Below are 18,599 nucleotides of genomic sequence, written 5' to 3'. Positions count from 1 at the left end.
TTCATTCCTGGTATTTGAACTGTCCAGCTGACAGGAACACTTTAAACTGAAAATAATTCCTTATTTAATACATTTACAGCTTCTCCACATTCTATTCATTGGTAAACTTCATTTTGTCTAGATGTTTGTGTTATTATCTAAGTACAATATGACGTTCCAAGAAACAAAGTAAACGTTTTTGATTTCCTTAAAATGTACAATGTTTCATAACACATTTATTTTCTGAATAAGTTTAGTAGCTACTCACAGAAACTATGCAAGAAAATTCTATAAAAGACAACCTTTGATTTCGAATGCAAAGTGCAGTCTGGGACATGCTTTTGTGTAGACTTTCCAAAATTATCCAGCTTGGCTTCTTTGACCAATTCTTGCCTCAAGGATTTTTCAAATGAACAAGAGATGTTCTTGTTAACAAATAAAACCCTGAATGAGGAGATAGAAGCCAGATATAAATCACAATTTAGAAGCACTTATGGGTCATGGTTAAGTTATTCAGTTCTATGAAAAGTGGTACTGACTTGTCCAAGGCGTCTAACTCCAGGAATGTGGCTGTCTTGTGACTTTTGAGGTCAGGAAGAAATGACATCACCGCATTTGCACACATTACAATTCTGACATAGTGGCACCTTGTTTTTTACTCCTCTACTTTACCACAGAGAGGCTGAATTGTGCTCTGTTCTCTGTTCTTGCAAAGAATACCTTTTTCTTTCTCTTCAGCCAGCTGCTATATGAAGTGGAGAAAATGCCACTCCATCTAATGATGAATGGTACTTGACCCCTGAACCTGTTTCTCTGAATTTCATGGAATGCAAAATTAACATGGGAGACCTCGGCCATGGGATTTGCGCTATTCATGAAGAAAAACTAAAGACACATTATGCAGTCTAATTTTCACACTATGCAGGTAGATCCACTAAATAAAAATGTAACCATTTTGGCCCCTAAAAAGACTAGTTCATAGGCTGGGTGTTACACCTTCAGATTTATAAAGAACCCTACTCATCTAGCATTCCAAAATGGTGGCTTGACTAAGTGGGCCTTCTTTTAGTGATTGAGCATGATTAATTGTACAAAGCAACAGTTATCGCTGAATTAACAATTAGTAGGGCCCGTCAAGTAGTCATTCTGAGATCGCTAACTAATTGAACGGCTGCTTGCCTTTTGAATCAAGTAGCAGGTCTGAAGAAGTGAGACAAATTTCTTTAGTTCATCTTTGTTGTAATTTTCAAAGCAAATTCTACTGAAATAACATCACATTTTACACACACAATGTGATATTGAGCCATGGTGAACATAAAGGAGCATCCGAGTACCATGACATCCTGAAATCATTCATTTTTCAAACTTGCTTTTCCAATTTTTGAGGCTTATCCCATCAACCCCATCAGCTTTGAGGTGCAAGTCGATCGCAAGATTTACTGACATACACATCCGTAACCGCTGACAGCTGGCCATCCATTAATTTTAGACATTAACTTTTTTAGCAGGGGTGAACCATAATACGAGGGACTTTCAAAAAGTTTCCACACTTTTTTTTAAACTCTATTTATTAAGAATTGCATCACTTTTCTACATAGTCACCTTCCTTTGCAATGCAATTTCCCCAGCGTCGTACCCACCCCATCAGCAAAAAATGTTTTTGCTTGAGCGTGTAGCCACTGATGCACCGCTGCTTTCACATCATCATCACATTGTGCTCTGCATGCGTCACACTAGTACGGCCATTTTCGAATATTACAATCTACTCATAGACAACTCTACAAGAGAGAAGTGTATTCCTATACTGAGCACACGTGCGGAGATGAATTTGTGCTCCTGGCCCACCTTCTGCCCACAAAAAGCATATGACAGAACATTATTCCTCTTTGGTGCAATTTATAAGTTTCGCAGCCATCTTCACTACAGGGTGACAACTCTTATACTAAACTGCAAGGGCAGCTAGCTTGGCAGACAGAACTAGTCACATGACACTCTCAGACACGACCAATTACTATTCCTTCCGCCTACACCGTTTCCAACGAAAATATAAAAGTGTGGAGACTTTTTGAACACCCCACGTGTATAAAAAATGTATATATATTTCAGACCTTAGTGTTCGTTGAGTTGGATGAGAAGAGAAAAAACAACATTAATGGACTACAGGTCTCCTCCTCCCCATTCTTTACTTAAGTAAGATGTTGGACAACCACATTTCATATGAAAAGTCCCTGTGGTATGTTCTTAATGTATCCCTGTGTAGGCGTAAGCAGGTTTACTGCCAAGGATAACATAAAGGCAATGGTGTCTCCACAGCTCACTTGAGAAGGTCAGCTATGTCATTTAACCTATTCGACATAACATGTGCCACACATACTGTATGTCCAGATGAGTTCCTACTAATGTAGGTAATCTATAGTTCTTGAAATGGGCAGAACAGCTAGCAGAACTACATGGCTGCCTTTGGCTTTGTAGGGGGACCTGTGGCCCTGGTTATATGGTAATCAAATAAAACATTTAAAAATTAATGAGTGTAAGAGATCCTTTAAGTGATTCTTTAATTAGGACAAATACTCACTCCTTCATTTATTAATGTTCTAATTGATTGTATACATTTATTAGCCAGATGCAGATTGCTAAGATTGTGTGTCTAGACTCAGAATGCTTCACCTGAGAGTTAAGATCAATGGTCATATTTTTACTATACAAGTTGCAAGAGGGGTTTTCATGTGATCGGGTTATATATCTGCAATAACAAAAAAGAGAGAATGTGGTTTCTGGGTATGTAACTTTTAAAGCTGTCAACATACAGTACCTTTTTGTAGGGTCAGAGGTTAGAAGTTGTGTAGTTGACCACCAAGTCATCTCATTTTCCAGTGGCACAAGAATGCCCTTAAGCAGAATCCAGCTGGGGTTATATTAGGGAACAGGGCAGGACAAGTGGCCATTCTTGTAGAAGAAAGCAAGCAGGGGAAGTGGGTGAATGCGTAGTTACAAAAGACACACATTTTGTAAGCTTGATTTGGGAAAGTCATGTTTGTTTATAGAAAGGAGCACAAGTCGGTGTGTAACTATTTTCATAATATTTGGCACTGTCACTTTAAAAGAGGCATATCTGGCTTTACTGCGGTGTGCTTGTAGCAGTCTGAATGTTGTCATTGCTTCTGTTGTTTACAAACCCATTAGTAGTTCACACAACCAGACTCTGCACTTTCCATTTATCACTTAGTGTCAGAGGGGATTGAAGGACTGCTACAATAGAATTATGGTGACATTTCACCCTCTGAAAGTTCTTCTTAGAACACCAAATGGGATGGCCAGGTTGAAAGTAGCATTTCTGCAAATTCAGAAAGGCTGTGAGATTGAATTAAAAATGTTGAAATTTAAATTATTTCAATAATTTGTGCCTCGAGCAGAGAAACTGTAATCATTTATAATGAGATGAGAATAAGTTTGATGTTCATGAATGATTTTGTACACAGTGACATAATAACAGAAAAATATAGATTTTCGCCTTTAATTGAAGAGGGGAGGAGAGGAGAGGAGAGGAGAGGAGAGGTTGGGAGCATGTACTGATACAGTACGTTGCTGCACCCACCACAGTTGAACATTAGAAAAACCTTCATTTAAAATCAAGACTGTTTCCAAGTGTACACAGCGGGCAAAATATTCCCCAAGAAATTATGCACATAAATAGCAAATGGTCTGCAGCATGAATAAGAACATCCTCTCAAACGTAGCCCAGTCTTGTAATTGAAAACTATGTGGATGTTAGATCATACGCAGCCTAAGTCATATGCACCAGCTACATGAATTTTCGTGGAGACCTGTGGCATAAGGTGCCAAACATTCATCCACATTGAATTAAAAAAACATCTGTGCCAATGACATATTCCAAAAAATCATCTACAGACTTGAGCAGCTATATTTGTTGCCCTTTTCTAACACAAGCTGCGTGTCATGCATATGAATGTTCACTTTTAAACCACAGTCCATTCGTGATGTTTAAAAGTATCGAACATATAAAAAGGGAGAATGGAGAAAACTGCATGGCAACTGTCTTAGCCAACATTGCTGCTACCCAGAAAAAAATCCAGAGAATTAGGTCAGTTACAATAATTTTCCAATAGTATTGAAATTCATTAGATCATGGTGGCCATATAATTTTAAAATCCCAGTTCTGGTTTCAGCTGCAATAATTTGTGAAATTTTTATGAAAAAGTCTTACATCTTTAGAGCACAAAATAATTCAACCATTGCACCTTTTAGGCCGTCCATCACTCTGCTGTCGTCAGACTTGCAACAACACTGAGGCCTCCAACCTTGTCTATGCCCAGGGCATGCTGTTTTAAACAGACTTACATCAAGCAAAACTATTTTAAAACCAAATTTGAGACACCTAATGCACTGTTATACACCATGTCCAGTGAACCTGAAGAAAGTCTCACGCTGAAGGAAAAAGAAGAAAATCTAGCAATTGAGGGAATACAGAGAGTTTATGAAAAGTAAAGAAAAGCAAAGAATGTTTTCTAGTAACCGCTGCTTTGAAATATTGTCCCTGCTCTCTAATTTATTGCTATTGTGTATTTTTCTGATTTTTTTTTTCTTCTCATAATCTAGGAGCAGAATGAACTCTAAAATAAAAGTTATAGACATTAATACATTTTTTTTAAAAAAGCTACTCTATATCTAATGTCCCATATAGTAAACAACTTTACCTCAGAGTCAGCATTTGGCTCTGCCTCCATCAGCAGCTATAACTACAGCTGGACATTACCTGTAGTTTCTGATCAGTCTCTCACAGTGTTGTGTAGGAATTATGGCTCACGTCTTTGCTAGAGCTGACACCACTTGATGACATTTGTGGGTTTTCAAGCATGCACTACTTGTCTCAGGTTCCACCACAACATCTTAAAGGGCTTATTTCTGGACTATGACTTGGCAGTTATCAAAGTCTGCACCTTTTTTTGTCCCTTCAACCATTCTGATGTCGACCTGCTTGTATTGTTTTCCAGCGTGACTAAGCCACACATCATCTTCAGCTCAGTGGATGGATGGCTTGACATTCTTTTTAAGGATCCTCTGATACGCAATAGGATTATTGGTTGTGCCACTGATACCAAGTTGAATGGCTATTGATTCAGGAACCCATCCCCAAATCATGTCATTCTCAACATTATGCTTAACCACTGACATTACCTCGGATATATTGGGGCATATGTTAAAGAAATAATTGTATTTTGGCTCAGATTAAATTAGACCACACACATACATTTTGCAAAATATTCTTTTTATCTTAGCAATGTGCAGAAGCAATTAGAATGGCAACTAAAAAGTTAGGCTATATTTAAAAAAATCTTGAATATTAATCAAAGAATGTTATGTTCAGATATATATAATGCATTAGTGAAACCACATTGAAGCATTTGAAGCAATACACAAGTGGGAAACACCTCAGGGCTTAAGGACATGTCCTACTCTGAAAGGCTAAGGGTATTAAACTTCCTTAGTCTCGAGCAGAGGAGGGTACATGGGACCTAATTCAGGCCTTCAGAATTCTCAAAGAAGTAGAACCAGCAGAATTCGTTCACCTAAATAGTGAATAATATAATCGAGAACACCTGTGGAAATTAAGGAGAAGTAAATTTAAGACTAAGTTAGAAAGCACAGATTTCAACAGTGGAAAGAGTTATGTGAATTTGGAACAAACTACTGTGTAATGTAGTTTAAAGCAGAAAAATTAACCACCTTTTAGAACATTGTCGGGCAATTTTCTAGGGGTGCTGTGAAAACTATTGTAAAATATTTAAAATTGCTAGTGTTTTTGAACTTTTGGTTGATTAAAAAGATAATGTTTAAAATATATATTTTATGTTGGAAAAACAGATAACGGAACGGAAATAAAGTCTAAGAAACGCGAGAGACTTCAAGTGATCGACAAGGAAATGCACGTCTGTCTTTTGAAAATTGATCCTTGCATCAATCTCATATGTGCTGAAAAACAATCTCAACGTTCACATTAATTAAATTTAAGATTTATCCTTTGTTTCCTTTTCAAACTTGTAAAATTAACTGTTGTTATTGGCGATTGTCCATAGATTGTGTCGTCACGACTTTATTTATGAGCAGTCCCTCAAGTGCGCCGCGAAAGAAAATTTTTGGACGTGCGCCTTAACTCAAAAAAGGTTGCCTTTCACTGTTTCAGAAGAATCTGATTTTTTTATTAGCTAAACACACAGTATTAATGGACTGAATGTTCTCCACTCGTTTTTGCCCAACTCTCTATGTTCTTATGTTGAAAATTTAAGTGAGCACTCGTTCTTATTAGTGAATTCCATTTTTGCCCACTGCCTTTTGGAACGAACATCAGAACCACTTTGACGAACAGGCCATAGAGTCCAACAAATCGGGTCAAAACTAATTCAAAATTCAGTTCAAAAGCTGACTTTTGAAAGTACTTCTGTCAGCTGTATTATTTGTTAATGTAGTCCATTTATAGATTGTCCTCATTGAGATGAATTACCTTGTAACATTTGAGGGAATTTCCCTTTCACATGTTTACATTTGTGTCTCAGTGTTCTTCTTGAAATCCATCCATCCATTATCCAACCCGCTATATCCGGGGGTCTGCTGGAGCCAATCCCAACCAACACAGGGCACAAGGCAGGAAACAAACCCCGGGCAGGGTGCCAGCTCACCACAGTCTTCTTGAAATGCTCATTTTAAAATAACAGTTTGCGTCCACTGTGCTGGGTCAGTGTGAATGTCGGTGTATTTATTAGCAGGCCTTGTGATGGACTGGTGTGTCATCCATACTTGGTTTTTTCTATGTGTCCAACAATGCCAGAACAGGCTCCAGCTCACTGTAACCCTAAACTGGATTATCAAGTTAAAAAAAGAATGGATGTTAGCATCTTTGTTCTTCAATTGTGGAAACTACTTTTGTTTTGCCACTCGGTCATGAAGGCTACTGTTTGAAGCACCAACAACAACAACATTTATTTATATAGCACAATTTAATACAATAAATGTAGCTCAAAGTGCTTTACATAATGAAGAATAGAAAAATAAAAGACAACATTATATAAATTATAAAATAAGACAACATTAGTCAACATAGAAAAGGAGTAAGGTCCGATGGCCAGGGAGGACTGAAAAATCAAAAAAACTACAGACGGCTGGAGGAAAAAAATAAAATCTGCAGCGATTCCTGACCATGAGACCACCCAGTCCCCTCTGGGCAAGGCACCAAGGCACTTTTTGTCTCAGGAGTGAAACTTTTATTTCTTTAAAGTTGCACATAGGCCTCTAAGCAGCTTCTTTTGTAACCTTCTTGTCCGTGATACTCATTTAAAAAATGTTTAGTACTGCCAGATTCTCATTTATACCATGTTTTATTCCATTGCTTTAAAGTGGCACTTAGAAGATTTTTGTGTGATTTTCATCCATCCATCCATCCATTATCCAACCCGCTATATCCTAACTACTGGATCACAGGGGTCTGCTGGAGCCAATCCCAGCCAACACAGGGCACAAGGCAGGAAAAAACCCTGGGAAGGGCGCCAGCCCACTGCAGGGCACGCACACACACACACACACACACACCAAGTACACACTAGGGACAATTTAGGAATGCCAATGCACCTAACCTGCATGTCTTTGGACTGTGGGAAGAAACTGGAGCACCCTGAGGAAACACATGCAGACATGGGGAGAACATGCAAACTCCACACAGGGAGGACCTGGGAAACAAACCTGGGTCTCCTAACTGTGAGACAGCAGCGCTCCCGTGTGCCGCCCCCATGTGCTACCCCCGTGTGATTTTTAATGGACAGGAAACATTTTTTACATTTTTCAATAGGCTTTTCAAAATACCTGTCATGAGTTTAATTGAATTTTTTTTTTGTTTATATGATTTTGTTTAGAGCCATATTTAGCTTGACATTCTCTTTAAGCCCTAACAAATGGACTTACTGAAAGCAGGTGTAATTGGCTTGAATGTGTGTGAATTATTTCTGTCATGCTTAGAACAGTTTAGTTTTTGGGTAATTATTTCACTTATAAAATAGGTACCAGTTTAGGTAGGTTATAACTAGGGAATAATTACTTACAGAATCAGTCATTTTGTTTCTTATTTGTAATAAATGTTGAAGTATATGTCACATTTACTCAGTCTGGTCACTCTCTGTGTGGAGACTGCATGTTTTTGAATGTGTATGTGTTCTTATTTTTTACTGTATCCTAAAAATGTGCACTTTAGCTTAACTGGTAGTTTAAATTGGGCTCTGTACAAGTGAGTGTGCCCTGTGATTAACTATCAAGGACTAGTTTTGTCGTGTACTTGATGCTAGTAGGATATATTCCATCCCAATTGACCATAAGGTAGATTAAGCATATTTAATTAATGAATTGATTGATCATTGATTAATGAATGGATATTCAATTTCATTTTCACACTGATTACATTTTTTTAAATTGGAAAATTGTAAAAACCTAAAGGTAAATCATTTTTTGAATGTATTACTGAATAATGTAAAAATATTAAATATGAAAGTATTTTGACTACAATTAGCATAAAATCCAGGCTGCAACCTTCCAAGGCCCCGAACTGGATTAAGCATGTTGGAGAATATTGTGTTACATTATGTTATGAATGTATTTGAGAAAAAGCAATATAATATCACACTAATATCATTCCAAATAAGCCACATATTTTACTGTATATAGCTAAATTATTCTTTTAAATCTTGCAGATGATTATAGCCTGATATGCAAAACATAATGAGTGAACTGACAACCAAAAAAACTTTCAAGTGCCTTATATGATGTTTTCAGTTTATACATACTTTATAAGTGTAGATAGATAGATAGATAGATAGATAGATAGATAGATAGATAGATAGATAGATAGATAGATAGATAGATAGATAGATAGATAGATAGGACTGTACCTTTAAAAATCCATTAGATACAGCAAAGCATGGGAAGAATACCATCTGTAAGAGTGTTGGCCTATTATGAAAAGTTGGGTAGGAGGCTGGGAGGAAAGAGATTTGATCAAAAATGATCCCCAATTGTTTGAAAATCAAGAGCACAAGGGGAGTAGCACCATGGCGAGAGGGACATATCAAAATATTTGACAGACTTCACTGGTATGAAAACCCGGCTTTCTTTAAAACGACAGTAACGCTGAATTAGGCCTTGAGCCCTTGATGTCATTGTTCTGTGCAATGTGTTCAAAGCTGGCCTCTAGGAGGAAGTCAATCTACATTAATACCATGTAATGAAATAAAGGGGCATTTGCTTACTGTTTTCAATCAAACTGAGTGAAGGATTTCAAGCGAGTGTAAAACAATTTCCGGAAAGTGGGGGCAACTTTTGACTGAAAAGGTAACAGGTCAGAGAATTTTCAAATATCACGTATTGTCCTTCACTTTGCTCTCTGACCATAGAGCTTTACAAATGACTTGGTGCCGACAAATGTATTAAACCTGCTGCACATTTCCCTCTGTGTCAATATATTTACATATTCATTTTCAGATATGCTAATTTGCTTATGTTCCAGTGGCATAAAAGACTATTCATTCCATTGCATTCCTTAAAAATCTGAGGGAAATTTTGTTTTAATTAATGTTTAGTTTTAGGTATACAAAATCATGCAACGAAGAGGTAGATGAAGTATAATGTCTATTACTTTAAAACTCTCTATATTAATATTATATAACACACTTTAAATAAGGATAATGACAGAAGCCTTCCTTATGTTTGGTGTAAGTGGAGAGACTGGGGTGAGACTGCCATGGTATGGAAAAGGTAATTTATACAAACTGATACAAATACACACTACAGGTCATAGTTAAATTAGTTGCTTTAGACTTTTTGCTTTCATTTTGAGTGCGTTTTATTGTGAACTGTGCCTGTATTCATGGCACACCTGTACATCCTGTGATTTCTGAACTTGCATTTTTTTCTTCTTTTATGTGAGCTGTCATGAATTGTCATCATACACACACATGCATACACTTGCACATATATTCTATTTAGCTTAGTTAGATTGCTAAACTTCACAATTTCTGCTTCAAATTTATAACTGCTATTGTTCCTTAATCATGCAATACATATTTTTTTTCCTTTGAATACAGCTGTTTGGATGTATTAAGAGGACAGCTAACATTCCTGGTTTAAACTGCTTAATTAGTCTACATTGTTATTTAGAGCCTTGATGAATTGTAGCAACAACTGGTTATAAATAGGAAATAGGATGTCAGTGTTTCCAAGCTCTCTTTTTTTCTTTTGTTGCCAGGCACCTTGGCAGAAATTCTTGCAAGAAATTCCAATTGTTTTCCATCAGTAGAACTTCAGTGTTTTTGGGGTGATGCCACATGTGCAGGACAGATTGCTCATTAGCATGGCTTGGGTAAATTTAGTGATAATCCACATTTTTTAATGGCAGGTGCAATATTCAGATAACTCCAGAAAAAATAAAAGTGCAAATAGAAAGAGGTGATTCTTGAAGTATAGGTTATGAATGCCTCAATGTCTAAATGCTTTTTTTATATTTGTACATTTCAACTTAGTTACTGTGCCATTTTTGGAGATCAGCAGGTGCACCTCCCCTCATATTCTGTGCATCATAAAAAATTGTATTGCTAGTAATTGTTCCAATCCCATACTATTTTCAGAACGTTCAGGAGAATTTAGCAAAGAAAGAATTTCAAACTAGGGAGACAAAGACAAAATAAAAGCTTTTTTATGCATTCATCAATCCATTTATTTTACATGGTTGGTATATGCATATTGTATAAGTAATTGTGGTAATGTGCCCCTGCCCTCTTTTCCAAGTCTCAGTTGATATCAGACCTGGGAATCGTGCTAAAAGACATGCTTATCCATAATTCCCTTGTACACTGCACAGCTAACATGTGTAAAGTAATAGCTCATTTTCAATAGCCATGTTTAGCATATGCCTCATGTTGGCTCTGCAAGGCCTCTAGGCCTGTCTCATGAGCCTACTGCAATGTTCCACCATGTATCCCCCCTTAGCCTCTAAAACTAATAGCTCTGAATCACTTGCTGCCCTGCCGCTAATTTCTTTACTGGTGCATTGTGGGAATTAATGTACCTGACATCCTGTGTCAATGGCATCAGCTCTTTGTGTCTCTTTTATATTTAGTTAGTTGCATTCCTACAGATGGTATTCTATTGAAAAATGTTCCCTTTCCTGAAAAAAAAACACACTGCGCTAAACCTCTAGGTGCAGAAGGCTGTTAACGGTTGCTGATGATAGTAGGCAAACATTAACATAATAATTAGTGTCTTGTAATTGTTTCATTAAAACCAGTTGTTCCATTTCTCCTCGTGTTTTCCCAGAAGAGAAGCTGAATTTGGACGACAGCCAGTGGGAGGACATCCACGTTGTCACCGGAGCGCTCAAGATGTTTTTCCGAGAGCTGCCAGAGCCACTTTTCCCATATCGCTTCTTTGAGCTGTTTGTAGAGGCAATCAGTAAGTATGCCTCGTTTTACCTGCTTTTCGGTATTGATGCCCTCATATCAGTATCTGTTTATGCATATATATATATATATATATATATATGTTTACCTAGGGGTTGAAAATAATAAATAGGAGTACTGTTTCCCAAATACATATAATACAACAATGAATCTAGTATTTAATTTAGATTAAAATTAAAATCTGCATTAGTCACATGTATTACTTTAGATACTTGGAAATAATATAATATCAGTATGAATCCAGTTCATGTGTTTGATTACTAAACCATATGAAATATCCAGATGAATCAAAGGTATATTTTACATAAATTGAGACAATATAATATCTTTATCAAGTATTTACTTTAGGTATTAGCACATAATTATTATATCTGTAATATATCCCTTATATATATTCTAGACAATTACACCCTATATATAAGTAATGAATCTATTACCTAATTTGAACCAACATAATATCTTTATTAATCAAGTATATACTTTAGGTATTAACACATGATAGATAGATAGATAGATAGATAGATAGATAGATAGATAGATAGATAGATAGATAGATAGAACTTTATTTGTAATATTATATCTGTATGATCCTCATATATTTTCAAAACAACTAAACCTTACATATTGTGTACATAAGTCCAATATATGCTTATGATATTTATACATATTTGCATTTATTCAGTACATATTTCAGGGAATTGAATCTTATATAGGATGTATATGAATCATATACCATGTATACTTAAGATATAGGAACATAATACAACTTCTGTATTAGTACTTTGTACATGTTACATAACTGAACCTAATAGCTATATGTATCATATCTGTATTTTTTCAACACATACTGCACTGTACGTTAATGAAACCATATACACTATAATATCCATATCACTCAAGTGTATGCTTTATTATTCTTAGACATAATGCATTATCTGTATTATTCAGAGAGATATTATACATACTTAAATAATTATGTCAGTAATATGTAATTTATAGCTATATATTTTTAACACATTTCCATACAGAAAATATATCTTATTCTTTAAGATTCTGTGTTCAACAAAATTTCATTGAATTTTATTAATTAATTAAATCAGGTTTCTGTTTTCTTTTCATATATACATTGATACAGCATTACAGCCACTGTTTTTAGGAACGTAGCTGTGGCTTTCTTTTATGGTAAATTCCATGTCAAATCACTTGTGAATATTTGAGCCATACATCAATACAAACACAGAAAAGTGTGACTCACTTTTCAAACGGCTGCTTTGTGATGTAATATAATCAGCCAATCTAGGACTTTACTACGTTCCTAATGCTGTGAATAAATGAATGTCAGCATGAAGAGGCAAAACAACTTTTTCTTCCTTTACATTTATGTACATAAAACATTTGCAATGCCCAAACTGCAGCATTTGGAATGTTAAACACTGTTTGTAGCTTTGTGTGGACATGCTTCTCACTGACCCATTTAATCATTTGTCAATGTATTACATTATATTTTTATATATAGAGAATATATATTTTATGCTCCAACATTTGTGATTTTTAAAACATGATCAATTTCCTGCTTTCTATCTGAGGGTTGTTTCCTCTCCCTTCATATTCATCATCACTCTTTCATTGCTTTTTCGTCAGCCACAATAAGCTGCCTTCTTCCACTTTTCTCATCTTGCTGCTTCTCCTATAATCCATTAGGAGGCATACTATTCCTAGACAGAGAGCGGACAAGCAGCAGTTACTTTCCGACACAGACTACAATTTCAGCTGCTTTACTTTCAATAAGCACTCATGAAGGGACGAGGCTACTAATGCTTTCTGGACGGTTAAGGCCACATTTTACATATACTTCAAAGCAAACATATTCACAGGTATGCCTTATGTGAGAATCTTTTATTTTTTAATTTAAGGGAAGAGAAATCCTTTATTTTAATTTCAAAACTCAGCAGTTTATCCTTTTTTTTGAATCTGCACAAAAAGTTTATGACATATCACTCTTTTTATTTTTTGAATATGTGTTTTTCCCCCTAACACTAACCGCTGAAGCTCTCATACATTTTTGTCTTCTTTTCTTTGTGAGCCAGTGAGTTAACATGCCAAACCCTTACATATGTTTTTCAGCAAGGCAATATTAATAGTATAGCTAGAAAATTAAAAGCAAAAAGACAATGTGAATTTGTGAGCAGGTACCAGATGTGTTGACCAAATAGTTTGAAATCGCTTAAAAGAGGATGATTAATCGTTTTCTATTGTAATTGACTTTCTGAATAGCATCTATAAATCAGCATCCTGAAAGTTGTCATGTTTATTATTTTCCTGCAGTTCAATATTCATGACAGTAATTTATTTTTTACAGCAGTCTCCTAAAGTAATGCAGATTGTTGCATTGCACATTTTTCCACATACACTTTGTCAAACACGGTTTGTTTAAAGAAAAACAAAATGTAGAAGGAGATTTTAGAGGACATGATGTTAATGGGGTCTTGACATCAGCTTTGGAATGTAAACTTATTGTGTTATTCAAAACTGTTGCTGCAAATGTGGAATCTGACATTACAAACCTGGTAATGCTCTTCTATCCTCCCTTGTCGTTTTAAATTCTGTTACCACTGCTGTTTTGTTGTCCTGTACATAATATATTCCAACTGTTTTCTTCCTTGCCTCATGACTTCGTATTGCAAGAATGCTGCTGATATAATTTACTGTTGGCCAAAGAGACCAAACAAAACGTGAATAGGATTGTTCCAAACTGTCTGCAGTGACCTCTGGACATGTCACTGTCACTCATTTTTCAATTTTACTGAGTCAGGTTAATGTCAACTTTTTTTTTCTTTTATCTTAGAAGGCACATAGTTTTTATTTAATTAAATTACTGACTTCATATGTCTCTAACCGCTCCCTGCTCTTGCAGCATATGCTCTGCTTTAACTCTGTGAGCTCCAAAATGAGCGGTAAAAGGTTCAATTATGCCTGTAGTCTTTAGGAGAGTCTTGCAGATTCAGTTCTCATTTTAAATTCACATCTGGTGGTACTTTCTTAAAAAAAAGTTTTAACATATAGTAAAAATGGAAAAAGAAAAAGAGTTACAATTCTTTCAGCTGTTTTTATTTTTCTATTCTGATTTCATTACACTCAGATGCATTATTGCAGAACAGGGTATTCAATTTATTTCTATTTCTTTGGTTTACTTATTACAATCTGATATGATTGGAAGTTTTACATTCCTACATTTTTCCAAATTGAATGCTTTCAACAACTTTTCAATGTGTATCCATTGGATTAGCTCAACAGCACTCATGTTAAAGTGTCTTTACAGTCCCACTTGGTTCAGTTTGTCTAACAGTGTTGATCTGATCCTGGCAGTTTTGCAGTTCAGTGTAATTAAAGCTATCAAAGTATGATTCAATTTCTTACTAATCGTTTCTCATTAAGTCAGTAAATATTCATAGGCATTTCTAGCAATCACTAGTAAATACATGCAAAGGTATTACGTCACAGGTTGTACTCTGCGTTTAATGAGCACAATAAGCCAGAGTGCACTACTTTTTTTCCCTCGGGGTTTCTTGCCTTTATATTTTGCCCTGAATTTACTCCTCTGATCATTTCCTGTTAAAGAGCTTTGCCTTATTCACTGGCAGAGGCGATACTGCTGACCTCAGGACACAGTTGCATGCTTGAGTAGCTTGGGTCAGTGCCCACTGGGGTCTACTGCAAACCACAGCTTATCCACAAGTCTGTATGATGCATGTGTGTCCCTACTCTGCAATCCTTTATTGTGTGCTGCTTTGACATGACACAGATTTCTACAGTCACGTTAAATATTGACAACTCGTTGTTATAACAGAATTTAATGCTTAATCGACTTACAGTTTAACTCCTGTTCGGGTGGTAGGCCTTGCATTGCAGTACTGGGTCAAAAGGCAGATAGGGTGCCATTCCATGCTTGGCTACAAACACAGACTCACTCACCCCTAACCAATCTGGAGTCTTCACTTCACCTAATCTGTAGGATTAGGAAAATCAGCGATCCCAAACTGCATTACATAGGTCTTATAATAATGGATGGATGAAAGTGTGTTCATTTTTATTTCTATCCATGACATGCGTATAATGCTGCCCCCTGTGGCTACTGTACCTGATGTAATCTGGACTGGGTGGCTGCCATCCATGTAAATCAGTTGTCTGTACTATAAAGGTCCTTCCATTACTTTACGGACTAATTAGTGATACATTAAGAAATGTTCACTGGTGCCTAACTATATTTTAAATAAGTTTCTTAACACAAGGTTAGTGTGACTGATATTCATAAGATGTAAATTTGGGCAGCACAACAAACAGAGCCCCTACCTCATAACTCCTTGAAACTGGGTTTGACGTGAATTCTACTTATTGCCTTTGTAAAGTCTGCACAGGTGGCCACTGGGCTCTGCTTTTCTCCTTATATCCCTTAGCCCTCTCCCTTCTAATTGTAGATTTGAAATTGGCGTGATAATCAGTGAGTGCGTGAATGTGAGTGACTGTGCCCAGCGGTGGACTGGCATCTTGTACCTGATAAGCTGCCTTCCTTTTATCATGTTTGTGTATTTTCATGTGTTGTTGACATTATATCTCACCACAGGTTCAAAATGTACCTCTGGCCAAACAGATTGTATTATAAGCAGAGATTAAAGAACATATTGCTCCGGTACTTTGGACTTTCCTGACCTTTTCTTGATAATTCATTTTATTTGTGTGAAATCCAAACATACTTATGAGGATAGAAACATCTTCCTAAACAAGCGCTTAACACATTTTTTTTCTAAGCCAGCCTTTCAGTCATGCCTTTTAAACTGAGCATAATAGCTGATGCCTGCCCGCTTAAGGCTTTAGACATTTTGATTAGTGAGCCAAGGTATCGAGTATAAAAATACCAACATAAGGCACAAGGTGCTATTCCTGCAGCTCCTCACACATCACACATGCAGTGTAAATTATCACTACAGCAAGGCCAATTGATAGGAACTCCCATGGTCAAATGAGAAGGTTATTTTGGACAAACCTTCTCCTTTAGGAGTGGAATCTGTGTGGGCTTAGATATATTTATGGCCGCTTGTTTTGACCCTGATGTAGATGCAAATATGACAGTCATTTTTGCTTCTTATCAGTTGCTATGCTTACCTTAACAAGAACATTTTCACATCATCAGTCTGACCTGAAAGATGGCACCATACTGCATGTGTGTTTAATTAATTTAATTAGATCGCAGGCTCAGTTAATTGCACAAAAAACTTTCTTACTCTACAATGATTACTTTGAAGCCTAACGTTTATAGTATTTTTTACTTCCTCATTGTCCTTGCAGCATAACTGTTTAAATGGTTGTTATCATTAATTGACTGTTAGTGAATAAATGTTTACTTTGTTCTAAACTTCACTAAAGCTTGTCAGCCAGCAAACCACTGACGCTCCCCTGAAATCCTGAACTCATTTGGTCAGGATAGACACCATAGAGTATTATTTTACACTCACCTTAACAGTAGCCAAGGACACCTCCATAAGATTATAAAGTGCCACAGCTGATAAGAAGTGGAGGATGCAGTCACGGTACAGTAAAACTTCAGCTGGTCTAGGCCCAAACTATACAGTTGCCTTTTCCCTAAATTGCCTGCAGTTTAAGACGGAATATATTTCATCGGCAGCCTTTAATCCAGCTCACTCAAGACCTCTGGGGAAAAATCAAGCTTGACTTAAGATGCCGAGAAGTAAACATTGCCCACACCCCCACCCGATTTTTCACCCCAGTTCTTTCCCAGTGGAGATTTTCCATACAGGCTTAGCTGGATCGCTTAAATGGAGACAGTGTTTTGTTGCAATACTAAAAAATGTCTTTGCTCTTAAATTTTATCCTTTCATCGTAAATGTTAAATTGTGCATTTTTGTCATGTTTTTGCTTTTCTAATAAACATTAACAGTGTACAAATTCTGCATAGGTTTGTAAAGACCACAGATATTTTCTAATAACATGCTTAATCAAGGCTCTTCTTCTGTTTAATATTTAAGCATTTACTCCTTCATGTCTATCAGGTAATATCGGAATCGTGTTCACATCATAGTCTTCATGTTAAGGTGGATATTGCTGGTAAAAAAAAGTAATTGGTAATCACAATCTTAATTTCTTGGAGGAAAGTAATTCTGATCAATAGAAGCCACAGAAGGTGACACAGTGGTTGGCTCGGCTGTCTCAAAAATCAGATATTCTGGGTTCAGATTCTGTGCTTAGTTAATGTCCATATTCTTCTCATATCTCGGTAGGTATTCTTCCGGCCAGTCTGGTTTTCCTCCTACACCCCCAAAGATGGGTTTGTTAGATGAGCTGGTGACTCCAAATTGACTCTGTACTGTATAAGTGTCAGCAGACTCTTCAATAGAGTGGCATTTTAAGTCTGTTGCTTCAGGGAGATGATCCTCAATTGTATTAAACAGGCTTCAAAATGTAATGTCAAGTTATGTGAAGTCCATACAAATGTGTACAAGCTGAGTTAAAGCACTGTTTATCATCAGAAGGGTACAGTAAAGTCTTGAGCAGACCCAATGTGTACCCATTGAACCATTTCTTACAGTTACACGAGCTTGAGAGCAGACACTCCATCCAAATACTTCTTTACCTCAGGACAGCTTTTCTCCAAAGCCCTTTGTTGTGGCTGTATGTGTATGTAATGCATGTGCTATAATGTGGTTTCACAAAGGAAATCCTTGGACACAGTAGACAAAACAGAATTAAATGGATTTAAAGTTCACTTTTGACTGTTATTTTGATCATTTTGTACAAAGACAACACAGGGTGGAGAGTCTATACAAAGGACAGGACTCCATAAATAGTATACCATGCAGTCACTTTATTCTGTACCGAATAGAAGCTTCGTAAAGCCCATATTAGTTGTAACAATGCCTTAAGAATATACTGCATGAGACATTGGGAGCTACTTCAACTCCAGTAATTCTCATATGTTGCATATTTGCTGGTGTTTACCACAAATAGCCCATTATATCCCACAAATGCTCATCTAGATTAGGACTTGATGAAGCAGGAGACTACTGCATCAAGCAAAATACAGCCTTATTACTGACA

At 36.5% G+C, this 18,599-nt stretch overlaps 1 protein-coding gene across 1 annotated transcript in view; it reads left to right on the top strand.

Moving 5' to 3' along the window:
• arhgap15 (Rho GTPase activating protein 15) overlaps nt 1-18,599 on the top strand; it is a 657,673-nt gene that overhangs the window by 479,781 nt on the left and 159,293 nt on the right. The window contains exon 13 of the mRNA XM_039755090.1: nt 11,347-11,481. Within this exon, the coding sequence (XP_039611024.1) occupies nt 11,347-11,481 (135 nt within the window). The remainder of the gene's footprint in view (nt 1-11,346; nt 11,482-18,599) is intronic.

This window comes from Polypterus senegalus, chromosome 6 (genome assembly GCF_016835505.1).
Source record: "Polypterus senegalus isolate Bchr_013 chromosome 6, ASM1683550v1, whole genome shotgun sequence".
Lineage (NCBI taxonomy): Eukaryota > Metazoa > Chordata > Cladistia > Polypteriformes > Polypteridae > Polypterus > Polypterus senegalus.
This window is presented reverse-complemented; position numbering and strand designations above follow the sequence as displayed.